The following is a 15,682-nucleotide window of genomic DNA, read 5'->3' as shown; positions in this document are numbered from 1 at the left end:
GAATACTCGAATATCTTCGGCGTTGTAGTCGCAAAACCCTTGAAGCCTGCGAACCCCTGAAACAGCAAGGCGCATAATTTACGGCAGCCTCAAATGTCTCAGCTACCTCTTCCTGGAACCGGGGATGGCGAAAATCAAGACTACAAGTGTTCAAAGCCTCGTGCTTCTGAATAAACTGCTGGAATTATTATTAAAATAAAATTTAGGTTTTATTATGATAAAAACATTATCGCAAGGAAAGTAAATTTAATTTTATGTCTACAACGCTATTGCGCATGGAAAATATATTAAAATTATTGTATCACTCCACTGATCCATTATCGTTTAAAAGGGAAGATTTTCTTTTCATCTCTAAAAAGAATATAATAGACAGTTAGTTTCTCTTTCTAAGGCAACTAAATTTAATTAGTACAGAAAAGTATGAACATTTTCGTAGGACCACATAATGAAATGGACTGTTGTAGCGTGGAACCAAAGCGAATATACTTCATTTATAGTGGAACTAAATAGATTCTTTTATACGATAGCGTGGAACATCTTCAGCACTTGACCGCTGAGGGCAGCACTAATCTGAGAATAACCGGAACGATAAGAGTGAGCACTTTCATTTCTGGGATTACCCTGTAGAATTCATTCATAACGCACTACTTAAAAGAACATTAAAGATTGCAAAGTTAACGTACATTAATTTTTATAAACAATATAATACTAAGTATGTACGTACTTACATATTTGAATTATATGATTCAATGATCCCTATATAATATCAGAGATTTCCTCTCTAGTAGTACTAGAGAGTAGTATGTTTATTATATAGTTATATGCTCTTTGCAAATACATATGAAATGAATTTTTTGTACAGTTTATACATATTAGATTTTTTAATATTTAGGTAAACAACTTCAGTTTCGTTTATAAAGATTCCGAAAAAAGCAACATTTTAGTAAAAAATATATTTTCCTCAGTGTTGCGTACATTTCGTACACTTGATTGTATTATCCGTACTATGTCTTCGATACAAATTGATGGAAGCCTAGGCGAAGGTGTATGTATTTAAAAATTGTTTATTTTATAAATCATATAAGATTAGATAATTCAAGTGCTTTAATTAGGATTTATAGAAGTATATGTATGTAAAAATTATTGAATGCACAAATGAAATATGTTATTTTTAATATTCCTAACTAAAATTTAAAAAGTTATGCTTATGTTTAGGGTGGTCAGGTATTAAGAATTGCACTTTGCCTGAGTGCATTATATAAAATTCCAATTAAAATTAATAATATACGAGCAGGTCGTCCTAAGCCTGGCCTTGCTGCACAACATTTAAAAGGTATGTTCTTGTTAAAATATAACTTTTGATTATTGTTAATCTTGTTTTTTTTTAATTGAACATTATTACAGGAGTAGAACTGTTAAAAGATATGTGTAATGCAGAAGTTTATGGAGCTCATATAGGATCAACAACTTTAGAGTTTAAACCTGGTCAGTTAAACACGGATAAAAAACACACATTCTTTGTGGATACAGGAACTGCTGGCTGTATTTGTTTGTTAGCTCAAGTAGCTTTACCTTGTGCCCTTTTTCTTCCAAAAAAGGATACAGTTACATTGATTCTTAAAGGTGGCACAAACGTTCCTATGGGACCACATATAGAATATTTTACAGAAATATTCAGACCATTACTTAATAAATTTGGAGCTGATTTTGATTTTAAAGTTATAACAAGGTATACGTTGATGTGATGATACGAATTTAGCCATTTTGTTCTTAATATTTTGCTGTAAACTATAGATATTTATAGAATATTAATTTTTTAACAATTTATGTAGGGGTTATTATCCAAAGGGAGGTGGAGAGGTACATTTGTACATTAAACCTGTACATACTTTGAAAGCTATTACTTTAACTGATCCAGGAATTCCACATGAAATAGTAGGATGGGCATATGTTGCAGGTGTTGTTCACTTTAGGGTATGTATCATATAGTTGTATAATTGTAATATTATATTTCTTTGATACATATCTTGTTTGTTTTAAAGGAAGCACATAGAATGGCAAATGATGTAAAATCAGTTTTAACAAAAGGTTTAAATAAATCTAATATTCCATTGCCACCTATAAATATCGAAGTTTATAAAGAGGATAGATCTGTAACTATTAGTAATGGGTCTGGCATCAAGTAAGATTTAGATACAGCCAAAAATTATGAATTTTATACATTATGTTTTTAATTAAATATGAACGATATCATCAGTGTAATGTGCGCTACGACTAGTGGATGTGTTTTTGGTGGATCAGGATTGGGTTCTGGACGTCAAGAGCTAGTAGCACCAGGTATACAGGCAGCTAATGAAATATTGGACACAATTTTAGCAAAATCCTGCGTTGACGAACACGCACAAGATCAAGTATGTATATTTTTATAAAATAATTAAAACTAATTTATTTTTATCATAAATTATAATTACTTGTATATTTTAGTTAATCATTTTGATGGCTTTAGCTAAAGGTACTTCTAAAATTAATCTCGGAAGTAAAAAACTTACTTGTCATACTGAAACAGCTATAAAAGTGGCAGAATTGGTCTTACAACAGTTTAATCTTCAATTTAAGTTATGCGAAAATAGAAATGATGGAAGTAATAATTCCTATACCTTAGAATGTGAAGGTTGTGGGTACGAAAATAAAGATATAAAATAAGTAACAGTTGTATATTCAGAATAAGTATAATGCAAAATGCATAGTACATGTATTAGTTGCTTTCTCTCATTGTTACCTTATTTATTTTATCAAGAATAATTATAACACATAAAACAAAGAACTTGTATAACATCTGTTCCTTTTCTTATTTGATTATATCTATTTCTTTTTTGCAATATTTATGTACATAATTTTTTATTCAATCAGTAGATGAATAACTTTATGATGTTTTCTGTTTTATAGAAGAAGCAAAAATATGTTAAAAAAGTATACATCTAATCATAATAAATATTTTAATAAGAATTATCATTCCTGTTTTTGTCTAAAAAATGGTTCTATAGTTCGTAAGAATTCTCTTTCAAACATTTCGTCCGAAAACCGATCCACAGATGCTCTAAAAAAATAATTTATTTTTGATCATTTGTAAATTTATCTTTCATATTAATCAATACGATTTATTATTAAAAAATAATAACGCAAAAAGTAATAATACCTAGCAACTGTCCTAATGGCATTTCTATCTTCTGGATGCATGTTGATAATATGTGCCATAATCTTTGCATATTCTTCAGCTTCTGTAGCTAAAAATCCATTTTGAGACCCTGGTTGTGTTTCTATTATATCAGCCCTATAATTATTCATATATTACAATTATGTATTAATTTGTGTATTTTTATTTTTATAAAAGAATATTTTTAGCAATAAATTTTATTGACTATATCAATGGTTCTCAGCCAAGTAATATTTTTCTTCAATTCTTCTTTAACTTTAATTTTGCTGGTATATATTTCTGAAAAAGCTGAGGATCCTTTGACTATTACATTACTATATTTTTGATTACACTTTACCTTGGTCCACCAGAACCATGAGCTACTACAATTAATCCAGCTGCCATACATTCAACAATGCTTATACCAAAATGTTCATTCCACATTGTATGTAAACCTATCATTGCTCGTTGAAGTTCCGATAGAAGTTCCGAGTATGGTATGTTTAGTTTAAATTCTACATTTTCATCTAATGCAAAATGTTTTGATAAATCCTTCATATCTTTCATGCGTACTTCATCTTCAAAATTTCGACAAGAACCAATAAGAATTAAACGAATCTGGCAAGATCATGTAACATTGCAATAAAAGCTGCTAATATGAAACCTTTTATTATTTATATCATTATATTATATTAAACTTACTTTTTCCCAAATCTCTTCTTTAACGATTGATCTAAGTTCATACATGGCTCTCAACATTAATGGATGATTCTTTTCTGGTCTAAATTGTGCGACTGATATTATACGAATATTATTACATTTTTCATCATCATTGAGAAGTGGCAGTGATGTTAAGTGCTTTACATTGCAAGGTGGATAAATTTTATGAGTTTTCAATGGACATTTCCAAATTGTATTAATATGTTCTTCGGTCCATGAGGAATTAACCATTACAATTTCTGCCCTACTGCCAACCCAACCATATATCTGAAGTAATTGTTGTAAATTATATCATCAAAGCATAATTAATTAATAATCTTTATATACATACAAGTCCAAATAATTTATAATAAACAAGTTTAGCTGCCGATAAGAATGGATTTCTAGCTATAACTCTTTTATTAGTATGAGAGATAACTCTTCTATAAACATGTCTCAACATATCAGTTGAAATTGTGGGGTAGTGAGTATATGTTGCTACTCTACACCCACCAATATATTTAAATAATGGATATGTAAATGCATAACCCATGGTATCGATGTAAATGTCTAAAACAATATTTTATATGTCATTTAACATAATATATGGTATTTATAAAACAATTATTAAAACAGATATGAAATAAAATTTTACCTGGTACAAAACTATTTAAAGCTTCAATACCTAACCAAATTGATCCCAAACTCTGTCCTAAAAGTGTAAAATATGGATACATTGAAGGTTCCACCCATTTGCGCCTATGTAAGTATACAAATTCAATTTTATGCTCAATTTTATAATTAAATACTTTTTCTGCTTTATTTAAAATTTGTTCTGGATGTGCATCAAGATCCCCAGTATAAATAACTATGCATACATTAGGATATCTGATAAAAATAATAATTTAAACATATGATAATTAATTAAAGTTATCGTAAATAACATAATTATTATTTAATTTATTAATTTATTTAAAATAGTTATACCTGGTTTGTATAGCACTCACAGCAGCCCAAAGTACTCTTTCACCTCCTCCACCTGAATTACAATACGGATGAAAGAAAGCTACAACTGTTTCCTTGTGTGATCTTTCCATTCGACTTTTGGAATATTGCTTTCTCCATGTTATTAATAAAATAGGTAAGATAATAAATATACATAATATTTTACATATGACTATTACAAGCAACATATTTAATGAGAATACCATATGCATCCTGAAAGAATACAAAATTGTTAGACATACACATAACATTTGCTAGAAAAGATTTTAAACTAAAATATAATATTCTCACAAGAAAGAGATACAAATCTTACATGAAAAAATAAAAATTCATTTTTTGGTTTTTAAAACACATAAAATTTAACGAATTGATTTGCCATGTGCTTTTTTACAATGTTTTATATCAATTAATGTAACAAAATATTTTCAACCAAACCATCGCTTAATTTGATCACACACATCTTAATTTACTAACATTTTTTTTTCAGTGTAATTACTATTGTGCTTATTGTCTCGTATATTATTTAATATACACAAATATATATTGGCTTTCATATAATTAATGTGATAATTAATGCAATTCAATGCTCCTTTGAAGTAATGTATATCAATTATTTATTCGCAACATACGAATTTCTAATTTTATTTTTTAATTTATATCGATTTTGTCTCTACTTTTTAATTATAGGCTAGATTAACAGCTGTTAAGAGTAGACGACATTTAAATTCAATATTATTCACACGTGTTACGTTAAATTTAGTAAAATATCATCTAAAAGCGTAGGAGTTTTAATATTCATTCTGCATATATATTAAAGGTTCTTTACAATAATAAATAATTTTTGTTATTATTATATGAAATATATAATTACACAAAAATTTAGTTTTTTAAATTAAACACAGACTTCATTTCGAATTTTTAATTATGCCGCTTAAATTCTATTTTACCACTTTTATTTTATAGCTTTATATACGAGAAAGAAATGAAATTAAAAAATAAAATAAATTGGATCTTTTCTTAATCAGAGAGGAAATTTCCTTTCTGTTTTAATCTTTAATCTAGGCGTCAATTTCAATTCATGTATCTCTGAGACTAACCAAACCCTTTTCAAATGTCATTAGTGGAAGTTTGCCATGGATATAGAAATATGTTATTGTATATTGTAGAGGAGTGCGTAAACGAGTTGAAAAGGCGAAAAATATAGGAATAGAAAAAGATCGCTGCAAAAAGCCTCCTGTATTCTTGCTTATAATAATGCAAGCACATTCGTACAGTATGTAACTATGTATGCAAGTGTAACACCGATCAACAAGCAGCGTCAGTGAGCTTGCCTAATTAGACAAAGAGAGAAGGGAGATAAATTCAAGGTTCTGTTTCTATTCCCATATCGCACTCATTTACGCGATAACACATGTCCAGCTTGTATGTATAGACGTATATGTAAATATTCAAATGCATTTGATGAAACATCAAATGAAATGCGTAAAGCAACAACTATATATATATGTATTTAATTTATATCAGCTTGTATGTATATATATATACGTATTTTCACCACATTGCTAAAAGCAAAGGAAATCCGCCATATTTTCCTGTGTCTTCCAATATTTTCTGAGTGAAGCTACATTGGACAGGCAGTTTTTGTTTCATTCGTAGCAAAATTACGTGATTAGAATTTTTCAACGGTACATTAATAATCCATTTTAATATTGTTTCTTTATGTAACTCGTGCATTATTCATGTCCTTTTTTCAGCTTAGAAATGCGTTGTTCACCGCGTAGTGCATTCTATGTGTTATGATTTGTTTATTGATTACGACGCATTCATAATGTTTACTTACTGAAAACGCCTTTCGATCTAAGTCATATTGTCATTTATTTGAAATCCAATTGATTTACTTAATTTGTGTATTAAAGAAACTATGAAATTCAATTGATCGCTGTACGATATTTCTTTCTGAAGAAAAAAGAGTTCCAATTTGTACCAAAATAGATTAGCTTGTAAATACATGGATTATTTTAGGAAACTGTACGAATCGAAATGTATGTTATTTAGAAAAATTCATTTTACGTTATAATTTTTGTATACTTTATAATGAAAATATTAATTCGTATATTTATTTTAATATCATTGTGTATTTAATTTCAGACATAATTTCACGTTATATTTGGTACATTATACATGGATCAAATTAAGCAAGAATTTGTAAAAATATCATTTCTTGTGCGGATGTGAATAAGTTTGGGACAAGTTTAAGTTTTCCAAAATGATAGACACATCTATAAGTTCTTGTGCTAATTCAAATGCTTCGCTTGGAATAGATCAAGCATGTTTCAGTATTTTGAATTTATATATTAATCCTGTCATCTTTTATGCAATAGCATGGGAAGCTTACACAGTATGTATTCATATATACACAATTTTGAAATTAATTTATATATATCAAACACATGTGTAATATCTAAATTATATATAAATTATTGATTTGTAGGGTACTGGTGTCCCGTTGGCTACTTTAACACCAAAAAGTAATACAAGTTTGATAATAAGCACAAAATACCCATTACACATATATTATCAAACTGTTGAACCACATAAAAATTATGAATATTGTCAGTAAGTATCCTTTCTTCTTATAGGAACAAAAAAAGTGTTACAAGCCATTTTCTTAGAAACCATAGCTAATATTTACTAATTTTTTTTTTTTAATTTCAATGGTACAAGGGGGCTGATTATTTTTGGAGCAAGAGATTTTTCTAAGATGACTGCTAGGGGGTCAATGGAAGTCCCTCTCATTTTTTTAAAATTGAATGCATATTAATTTCTGTTCATTTGGATAGCTGTTCTGAGACTGCAAAACATTTGCTTAAAGCATTTTTTATTATTCTGCGTAATTAAAGAGTTATAACGAGAAAAAGATCTAAAGGGAGACTATGCAGAGACATCAAAGGTTAATTAAAATAGATATATCCTAAGGTACAATTCATTTTATTAAATGTCCAAAGTGGAAACTGTTGACATCTAAACATTTATTTATTTTTTGTATGATATTATTTCGTACATTTGATAATATTGTTGCAGTTATAGATTTACAGGCATTTAGTATTCTTCTCTTTATATCTTCTTTTGTTATAAGTGTTGTACTCATAACTTATAGATGTTTAGAAGTGAACATCATCATTTTAAATACTTCTAGAAAATTTTGTTTCAGAAAAATCTTTTGTACCATAAATAAACAGTCCCCTTGTATCGTGATATTTAAAAAAAAATTAATATCTGCTATGGTTTTCAAGAAAACAGGTTGTAACACTTTATTTGTATATATCTGATATGCACTTCCATCCAACTATGTATTTATTTCCAACCATCTTTGTAGCACAACTTATACCTTCAAGGAATATGGTAGTTATGGATGGAATATATCAAGTGCTGATATATGTTCTAATATTTATGTAATACATGAACCAAGAAATAGCTACTTTCGTAAGTAATATTTAATAATACATTTTCATAATCGTGGTTCATCATAAAATACTAACAACTCTAATACTAACAAATTTCTTTTACAGCAATTTTGACAGCATTTATGATATATATGTTATTAGCAGTCACATGGACAACATCTAAAGTTATTATACGAGTAATAAGAGGAAAATTGTCCCCCAATAATGTATATGATGTAGGCATAGTTTGATATATTATTGTACATTTCATTTCATTTCATTTCATTTCATTTAATATTATTCTAGGATTTGAATAGACTTCAAGAAGAGAATACAACACATCCAGTAATTAGAGTTACGAAATTCAGCAGTAGAATACAATCAGTAGACGCGTTTAGAGGGTATTTTTATATTTTTGCTTGTTTCTCGCGTATTTGCCAATTTAGATATCATATTACTTATATTATTACAGAATTGCAATATTACTGATGATATTTGTCAATAATGGAGGAGGAAAGTACGTTTTCTTCAATCATAGTGCATGGTTTGGACTTTCCGTAGCTGATTTAATACTTCCTTGGTAAGTAATTATTTATATTATGTTTAATCTTTCACAAAGTACAATAAATAACTTGTAGGTTTGCATGGATTATGGGTATGTCGATAACAATCTCAAAACGGGCAGAACTTCGTTTAACAACATCACGTGTGAAAATAACTTTATGTTGCCTTCGACGATCAGCGATATTGATTCTTCTCGGATTAATGTTAAATTCAATTGATAGTAAATCTTTAAACGATCTTCGTTTTCCTGGTATTCTTCAGTTACTAGCTGTGTCGTATTTCGTATGCGCCATATTGGAAACAATCTTCATGAAACCCCATTCTCAGGTTTGAATATAATCATTTTTGTTACGTATAGCTTTTATATTTATCTAATTGGTATCTACAAAAATTACTCATTAGGATATCTTACTCCAGTTTGGCCGTTTCGCTATATTCCGAGACATCTTAGATAGCTGGCCTCAATGGTTAATTATGGCAGGCATTATGACTACACACACATTAATTACATTCTTCCTTCATATACCGAATTGCCCGACGGGTTACTTTGGACCAGGTGGAAAATATCATTATCGTGGAAAATACATGAATTGCACCGCTGGCGCAGCTGGCTACATAGATAGATTGATCTTTGGAAATCACACGTATTCTAAAATAAAAGACTCTATTTATGGTCAAATCTTACGTTATGACCCTGAAGGTATATTGTTTATATATGTCTATAGAAAAATAGTTTGTATATAATTTAATATCCATGACGACAATTAAATTGCAGGATTGATGAACACTATATCGGCCATATTTATTGTTTATTTGGGAGTTCATGCTGGCAAAATTTTATTGCTGTATTATCAGGGTAATGCTAGGCTGATTAGGTGGTTCTTATGGGCAATATTTACAGTGAGTTGACAGAAATAAATTTTTTCGAAAGGCAATGTAATTCCTACTAACAAAAAATATTATTTTCTAGGGTATTATTGCTGGAATTTTATGCAATTTCGAAAGCGAAGGAGGAGTGATTCCAGTTAGCAAAAGGATGATGACATTATCGTACGTTTTGACTTGTTCTAGTTTTGCTTTTTTGTTGTATGCAATTTTATACTTTCTTATTGATTATAAACAATTCTGGAGTGGAGCTCCTTTCATTTATGCTGGTATGTATTAATGCAAAAAGAAACTGTTATATAAATAAATATTCTTTTTTATATGAAACTATATAATTATTGTTTTTCATAGGGATAAATCCAATTTTTCTGTACGTTGGTCACGTTTTGACAAAAGATTTATTCCCATGGGCGTGGAATATCGCTCATCCTTCCCATGCTTCTCTTCTGGCTATGAATTTATGGACAACAACTTTATGGGCAATAATTGCATATCTTCTTTATAGGAAAGATATTATCATAACTATTTAAAAGTATATCTATCAGCGTAATAATATCTACCATTGCCTTAACATGAATGAAACATTTCTTTTTTGTTCTATAAAACGTAAAGAAGACTTTCTATCTTTTAAATTAAAATTCATATTCAAATATTCTTTTATTAAAAAAGACTTTCTTTTTCTTTTACGTTTTATAGAACAAAAAAGAAATGTTAGATAACTGTATTATAGGCAAAGAAATACAATAATGTAAGAAAAGAATTAATGACACATTTACATTTGAGAACATTGTTAACATTGATTAATAGATATTAGGGAAAAAGGTAATTATTCTAGTTTTAAATAATTATTTTAAGTTTATTAAAGTTATATTAAATTTTTATAAATAAAGACAGTGAACGAATCCTTGCTTCATTATTTTAATAATTAAATTTTAATAATTTACTTGATAAATAATCAAAATATTATACAAATAACTAATATATTATAATTCTTCGTATACAATAAATATTACTTATGAATTTCGATCTTTTGGTTCTTTATATGGAAATTTGAGAATTCGAAAAATGTCTTCTTCACATGCGATTTTTTCTGCCTCCCCTGGAGTTCCTACATTATATATAATATAAATATGTAGATTTACTCATACTGAAAAAATTTTCGCTTTTAATTATATACCTTCAGGTGTTAGACGTTTTAGCGTATATTCATTTAAAGTATAGTTTTTCTCCAAAGCATGCGCCCTCATACTCTTATTAAAAAGATCGTTTCCGGTAAAATAAAGTACAGCGCAATAGTATTGATCATAAGGTGTAAGTCTGATATCAAGTCTCCTAAATGGTTTTTTATTATTACTGGGAATTTGACAGACACCCTAAAATTAAAGATGTTTTTAAACATAATTTCTTTGTCTAAATTGAATTAAATGATTAATGTACCATGAATTTTGTTTGCCCAAGAGATATTGTATTTACAATTAATTTTCTTTTTTCAAGACATTCCACAACATCTTTAAGTGAAGTCTTTTTCTTTGATTCTTTCTCTTTGGATGTATATGTAGGGTGTGTTAACAAAACATCAATATCCCCACTTTCTTCTTTTCCACGTCTGTAACTTCCACAAATAGTTATAATATATTCTTTGTTTAACTTTACAATAGAATCTTTTATAATTTTTTCAATCTGCTCAATCTCCTTTCTAGGAATTCCTTTTTCAAAATCTTCAAAATATCTAAAAAGAAACATGATTATTATGGGAACAAATAATAAGTACTATGCATCTGATTATTCTATACTTGAGCCCAATTTTTTGGTGATGATTTAATTTTTCTTGATGCTTCTTCAAATCATCTAAAGTCTTAATGCCACTATCCACTAATTCTTTGGCTTTTGTAGGTCCAATGCCAGATACACGAGTCAATAAATTAATTGCAACATTGCTCTCATCTTAATCTGTAAAAATAACAACTTTAAAAATCAATACAAAAAGAAAAACTAAAGTATATTTTGTTATTAAAAAATAAATTAAAATAAATACATCTTCCAACTTTTGTAACTTTCCAGTATTAAGAAACTCGTCAATTTTTTTAGCAATTTTTTCTCCAATTCCTGGTAATTTTCTTGCTTCTTGTCCGCTTTTTACTCTCTCTGATAATGTACTTAAGGTACTTGCAGCTTTACGATAGGCATTATACTTGTAAATATTGTTACTAACATTCCGCTCATAATTTGCTAACTCTGTAATTTCATTATGTAAATTTATACATCAATTATTAATTGTATGTGATAGTTATAAATATTTAAATAACAATTCTAAATTTTTTATGATACAAACTCTAAGGTTACAAATAATGGCAAATAAAAGTATGCCTTTATTAAATGATTGAAACTTTTACTTCTATTATTTTCTTTTATTTATATAAAATATATATATACAGAATATATAACAAATAATTTACCCATAAGAAAATCACATAAATCTTGATTCGGACTTCCTGCACTATCACTGGCCTTTCGTTTCCCCATCTTATTGAATAAAATTGTGTATACAAACAAGTTTAATTTATTAACTTTTTTATCAAGTAGCTTTTTTTTCAAAAGAACGTAAAAAGGAACTGACGTATGTAATGTTTCTCGTTTACGTATACATCTATATAAATACTACTTCACAATTGACATCTATGTGGATGTTGACCAATGACTGAACGTTTATTTTATGTTTCTATTTCAAATGTTCTGGCTAAATTTTTCGAAAATCGATTAAAGATTCAAGAAATATAACAACATTAAATTAACCATTTCGCAATTAATAAATTCTTTTCCGAGTATTAAAACTTAATATTACGTTACTTTCATATAATTTACGTAATTGTACGAATAAAATAATAGTTGGATATTATTAAAATGAAAAATAATAAGTCAAGTTTTAACATGTTATATTTATATATTTTGGGCGAACGTATATACATTTTCACACACAAATATAAACCATCTCTTCTAAAAGAATTAACAATGTTCTGCTATATTAATACAGCAATCATAATCTCTTTTAATTTATTTAAACAGGAGAAATATAGATGACTTTCAATATAGATGACTTTCAATATAGATGATTTTCAATATAGATGATTTTTAATATATATAATTTTCAATATAGATGACACTTTATGTACTTACGTTTACATTTGATATTGTACTATAGATTATAATGGGTAAAAAAGGGATTTACACACTATACAGAAGATATATTACTTCAGCCTTGTAATTTACAACTACGAACTTATTTAAACGAAAAACAAATAAATATAGCATCGTGTTAAAATACTATTCCTAAATACTAAATTTAACAAATAGTTGGTTTATGTAAGCCATGAACATACCATGAATGAAGTTGTTCGTTTTTAAGTATTAACCATATTTAGATGTTAGGAACATATTTTAAGAATTACGTTATTGATATTTGATAATAAGTAAATCTTCCTTGTTAAACATCAAATTACAATTCCATTCAAAACTTGACATGGATAGTAACAGAATCACTTACATTGGACGGATCTTTATACCCCATCTCTGATGTCAAGTTATCATATTTCAGATTTTCAATATTTAAGTATTTTTTATGTATTTTTGATTATATGCTGCTTTATATTGAAGACATACGACTATATGCTGCACGACCCTTTACACAATAACTAGAAATACACGTGCAAACGCTAAAAGCTAAAATAAATATTCCAACGAAAACGTAAATCCATAATTGAGGAAATCTTCCTGGGAGCCATAAAATTGTAAAATTTATCATTTTCTCTTGTGTATCTAAAAATGAAAAAGAAGAAATATAATTAAAAAGAAAAAAAAGCTGTCAATTTCATAAATGAACACGATGTTATATTTTCTCTACCGATGTAAACAAGTCCGTAACCCGTATGAGGAGTACCCATTCTGTATGAACATGTGGGTATTTGCAACTCGTGAATATCACCTACGTCCATTCTTAATGAATGTACTAGAGTTTCATAAGGAGATAAAACCCAAATGTCACTTAATTGATCTGTTACTGGATCTAAACTGATATGCATGGCCTTATGTTCATGTGCAGTAAAAATAATTTGGGGAGACAATTCTTTCAGTACCTAATATCGTAATGCAATTATTAACAAGAACTAAAAATAACATCACTGTCTAAAAAATGAACAAATATCACATACATTTTGGACGAAGGTACCAGGCATAAATAATAAAGGCATATGACTAAGTACTACGTTTGTTGTGTTTCTTTCTGCATAATCGTTAAGGAAGGCATCTTTTGGTGCTTCTGGCATTGTATGGGTTAATCTATTCACCTAGAACAAGAAATATGCATATTACTACATATAATATAATCCAAAATATATTTACATATATATATACATGTACATTCTCCTATAAACTAATATATGCTTGTCATTACCTTAAAAAATGTTACTGTCTTATAAACTAAAGTGTCAGGTTGACTATATGCAAAATTAAATCTGTTATAAATATTGGATGAAACTACATCCTCTTCACCTCCAATATCATTATCTCCTGGTAGATAAATTTTCTGATAAAACAAAAAAATGTTTAAATATATCTTGAACAATGGTATTCACCTGATTACTTATATGTAATTATACCATTATATGATCAGGCATTTCAAAGATAGAATCTAATCTCCTTTTGTAATCCTTAAAACTTTCTGCATTGGCAATATGTCCTTCATCCATAAGATCCCCAAGAAATATAACAACATGAGGATTAGAGTGGTCTAAGGCTCTAGAAAATGTTTTCTTCAAGTACCTGCAAATAAAACACTGTGGAACAAAATTCAGGTCAATATTTACATTTGAAAAGAACCATCAAATTTGTATAAGGCTCATGATTCGATAAACAAATTAATCATTATTCGTACTTGTCACTATCCCATTGTGCTATCCATGAGCCAAAATAATTTTCATTCTTTTGACCTAATATCTGAGAATCAGCAACGAGCAGCACCTTGACACATTCTGAACACTCTCGTACTGACCATTTTAACTTTTGTATATCATACACTGAAAATTCATTGTAAATTACAACAGCCAGCACCAGAAGACCAATTGCAATCGCTTTATTCTTCAATCTATATAGTACAATTTGTTAAACAAACGTTTTATTAAAATTTTCAAAATAAACAAAAGAATATTAATAATATAAAAATAATAAAGCATCATTTTACGATTCTAATATTCTGTCAGAATGTTAGTTAAATATAATGTACATCGTTGATATCGACTACATCATAATGAACGCATTTTACCTGTTTCGTCGTAACATTTCTAAGATTTCTAATGTTTGATAGCATTGATAATCTTAAGACCAAAGCAGATTAGTACATTTTTTACTATATCCTTCGAAGTGCAGAAAATCTTTGACATGGTTTTGTTTTTCTACAAAATACGGTAATCTAATTAACTAAAGGGTTATACAATTATAGAAAATATATAAGTATATTTGTTACTGTTTCATGCGCATAACTACCTCGTTAAACAGTATGGATAACCACCCGATAGTCTACTATTCGATTGTAAAATTGATTTAACCGTACAAAAAATGGAACGATACACATTGATACCTTTTGAATCATGCTTGATTCAAATAAAAATCGATATTTACAAAACAGTATATAATTCACTATAGATGGAAATAGTCATATGATTATATGCATAGACGTAGAGATATAAAGATAGAGTACACTATACGAGTCATATACTTGTGCAAGTATGCGATAAAAAATAGAAAGAAAACACTGCATAGAGGCTCCTTATATTTTTGTCTAATCAGGCATATATGCTGACGTAGCTCATTCATCGGTGTTACATATTTACTGTACGAATAT

General features: G+C 28.2%; 5 protein-coding genes across 14 annotated transcripts; 2 read left to right on the top strand and 3 right to left on the bottom strand.

The window, feature by feature from the left end:
* Window positions 1–453: 453 nt before the first annotated feature.
* Window positions 454–3,009, top strand: LOC126875320 (RNA 3'-terminal phosphate cyclase). 5 transcript variants are annotated; one of them, XM_050638184.1, is made up of 8 exons: window positions 454–594; window positions 893–1,045; window positions 1,216–1,333; window positions 1,405–1,729; window positions 1,833–1,974; window positions 2,043–2,182; window positions 2,258–2,411; window positions 2,485–3,009. In XM_050638184.1, exons 2-8 carry the CDS (start codon window positions 1,007–1,009, stop codon window positions 2,701–2,703), a joined length of 1,137 nt encoding a protein of 378 aa, XP_050494141.1. In that variant the 5' UTR covers window positions 454–594; window positions 893–1,006; the 3' UTR covers window positions 2,704–3,009. The 5 variants fall into 5 exon arrangements, with proteins under 5 accessions (XP_050494141.1, XP_050494140.1, XP_050494139.1 ...); XM_050638183.1 differs by having other exon boundaries at window positions 551–712; XM_050638182.1 differs by having other exon boundaries at window positions 552–716.
* LOC126875316 (GDP-Man:Man(3)GlcNAc(2)-PP-Dol alpha-1,2-mannosyltransferase) lies at window positions 2,696–6,143 on the bottom strand. 2 transcript variants are annotated; one of them, XM_050638173.1, is made up of 8 exons: window positions 5,995–6,143; window positions 4,880–5,110; window positions 4,548–4,780; window positions 4,245–4,462; window positions 3,896–4,180; window positions 3,552–3,811; window positions 3,197–3,331; window positions 2,696–3,097 (listed from the first exon to the last, which is right to left on the bottom strand). In XM_050638173.1, the coding sequence occupies exons 2-8, from the start codon at window positions 5,107–5,109 to the stop codon at window positions 3,010–3,012; spliced, it is 1,449 nt and encodes a 482-aa protein (XP_050494130.1). In that variant the 5' UTR covers window position 5,110; window positions 5,995–6,143; the 3' UTR covers window positions 2,696–3,009. The 2 variants fall into 2 exon arrangements, with proteins under 2 accessions (XP_050494130.1, XP_050494129.1); XM_050638172.1 differs by lacking the exon at window positions 5,995–6,143 and adding an exon at window positions 5,211–5,356.
* LOC126875312 (heparan-alpha-glucosaminide N-acetyltransferase-like) lies at window positions 6,118–10,691 on the top strand. Of its 4 annotated transcripts, XM_050638165.1 has the most exons (13): window positions 6,329–6,582; window positions 6,652–6,939; window positions 7,046–7,295; window positions 7,389–7,513; window positions 8,274–8,380; window positions 8,467–8,576; window positions 8,647–8,741; window positions 8,813–8,920; window positions 8,979–9,231; window positions 9,307–9,604; window positions 9,680–9,804; window positions 9,875–10,058; window positions 10,141–10,691. In XM_050638165.1, the coding sequence occupies exons 3-13, from the start codon at window positions 7,164–7,166 to the stop codon at window positions 10,317–10,319; spliced, it is 1,716 nt and encodes a 571-aa protein (XP_050494122.1). In that variant the 5' UTR covers window positions 6,329–6,582; window positions 6,652–6,939; window positions 7,046–7,163; the 3' UTR covers window positions 10,320–10,691. The 4 variants fall into 4 exon arrangements, with proteins under 4 accessions (XP_050494123.1, XP_050494122.1, XP_050494124.1 ...); XM_050638166.1 differs by lacking the exons at window positions 6,329–6,582; window positions 6,652–6,939 and adding an exon at window positions 6,118–6,264; XM_050638167.1 differs by lacking the exon at window positions 6,652–6,939 and having other exon boundaries at window positions 9,322–9,604.
* On the bottom strand, window positions 10,692–12,574 carry LOC126875346 (DNA polymerase beta-like). The gene is given in 6 exon segments (XM_050638244.1): window positions 10,692–10,897; window positions 10,967–11,162; window positions 11,227–11,518; window positions 11,583–11,741; window positions 11,823–12,024; window positions 12,246–12,574. Coding segments are annotated over 6 exon segments (1,011 nt in total). The 5' UTR covers window positions 12,313–12,574; the 3' UTR covers window positions 10,692–10,802.
* A 131-nt stretch (window positions 12,575–12,705) lies between these two features.
* LOC126875325 (metallophosphoesterase 1 homolog) lies at window positions 12,706–15,651 on the bottom strand. 2 transcript variants are annotated; one of them, XM_050638198.1, is made up of 8 exons: window positions 15,325–15,651; window positions 15,104–15,250; window positions 14,717–14,926; window positions 14,442–14,604; window positions 14,237–14,368; window positions 13,995–14,129; window positions 13,688–13,919; window positions 12,706–13,602 (listed from the first exon to the last, which is right to left on the bottom strand). In XM_050638198.1, exons 2-8 carry the CDS (start codon window positions 15,118–15,120, stop codon window positions 13,430–13,432), a joined length of 1,062 nt encoding a protein of 353 aa, XP_050494155.1. In that variant the 5' UTR covers window positions 15,121–15,250; window positions 15,325–15,651; the 3' UTR covers window positions 12,706–13,429. The 2 variants fall into 2 exon arrangements, with proteins under 2 accessions (XP_050494155.1, XP_050494154.1); XM_050638197.1 differs by having other exon boundaries at window positions 15,104–15,233.
* Between the last annotated feature and the right edge of the window lie 31 nt (window positions 15,652–15,682).

Source organism: Bombus huntii, chromosome 18, assembly GCF_024542735.1.
Source record: "Bombus huntii isolate Logan2020A chromosome 18, iyBomHunt1.1, whole genome shotgun sequence".
In the NCBI taxonomy this organism is placed as follows: domain Eukaryota; kingdom Metazoa; phylum Arthropoda; class Insecta; order Hymenoptera; family Apidae; genus Bombus; species Bombus huntii.
The sequence above is the reverse complement of the archived record's forward strand: the minus strand, read 5'-3'. Positions and strand labels throughout refer to the sequence as shown.

What these genes read in the sequence shown, in the direction of transcription:
- LOC126875320 (XM_050638181.1), top strand. An exon ending in TGCTGCACAACATTTAAAAG is followed by an intron (nt 1,334 to 1,404) that starts GTATGTTCTTGT and finishes ACATTATTACAG; the next exon opens with GAGTAGAACTGTTAAAAGAT. An exon ending in ACGAACACGCACAAGATCAA is followed by an intron (nt 2,412 to 2,484) that starts GTATGTATATTT and finishes TGTATATTTTAG; the next exon opens with TTAATCATTTTGATGGCTTT.
- LOC126875316 (XM_050638172.1), bottom strand. Translation starts at nt 5,251, where the DNA reads ATGTGTTTTAAAAACCAAAAAATGAATTTTTATTTTTTCAT. An exon ending in ATTATAAATTATTTGGACTT is followed by an intron (nt 4,181 to 4,244) that starts GTATGTATATAA and finishes CAATTACTTCAG; the next exon opens with ATATATGGTTGGGTTGGCAG. An exon ending in AAGAAGAGATTTGGGAAAAA is followed by an intron (nt 3,812 to 3,895) that starts GTAAGTTTAATA and finishes TGATCTTGCCAG; the next exon opens with ATTCGTTTAATTCTTATTGG.
- LOC126875312 (XM_050638166.1), top strand. Translation starts at nt 7,164, where the DNA reads ATGATAGACACATCTATAAGTTCTTGTGCTAATTCAAATGCTTCGCTT. An exon ending in TCAGTAGACGCGTTTAGAGG is followed by an intron (nt 8,742 to 8,812) that starts GTATTTTTATAT and finishes ATATTATTACAG; the next exon opens with AATTGCAATATTACTGATGA. An exon ending in GCTGATTTAATACTTCCTTG is followed by an intron (nt 8,921 to 8,978) that starts GTAAGTAATTAT and finishes AATAACTTGTAG; the next exon opens with GTTTGCATGGATTATGGGTA.
- LOC126875325 (XM_050638198.1), bottom strand. An exon ending in GCACAATGGGATAGTGACAA is followed by an intron (nt 14,605 to 14,716) that starts GTACGAATAATG and finishes TTTTATTTGCAG; the next exon opens with GTACTTGAAGAAAACATTTT. An exon ending in CTGGTACCTTCGTCCAAAAT is followed by an intron (nt 13,920 to 13,994) that starts GTATGTGATATT and finishes TTACGATATTAG; the next exon opens with GTACTGAAAGAATTGTCTCC.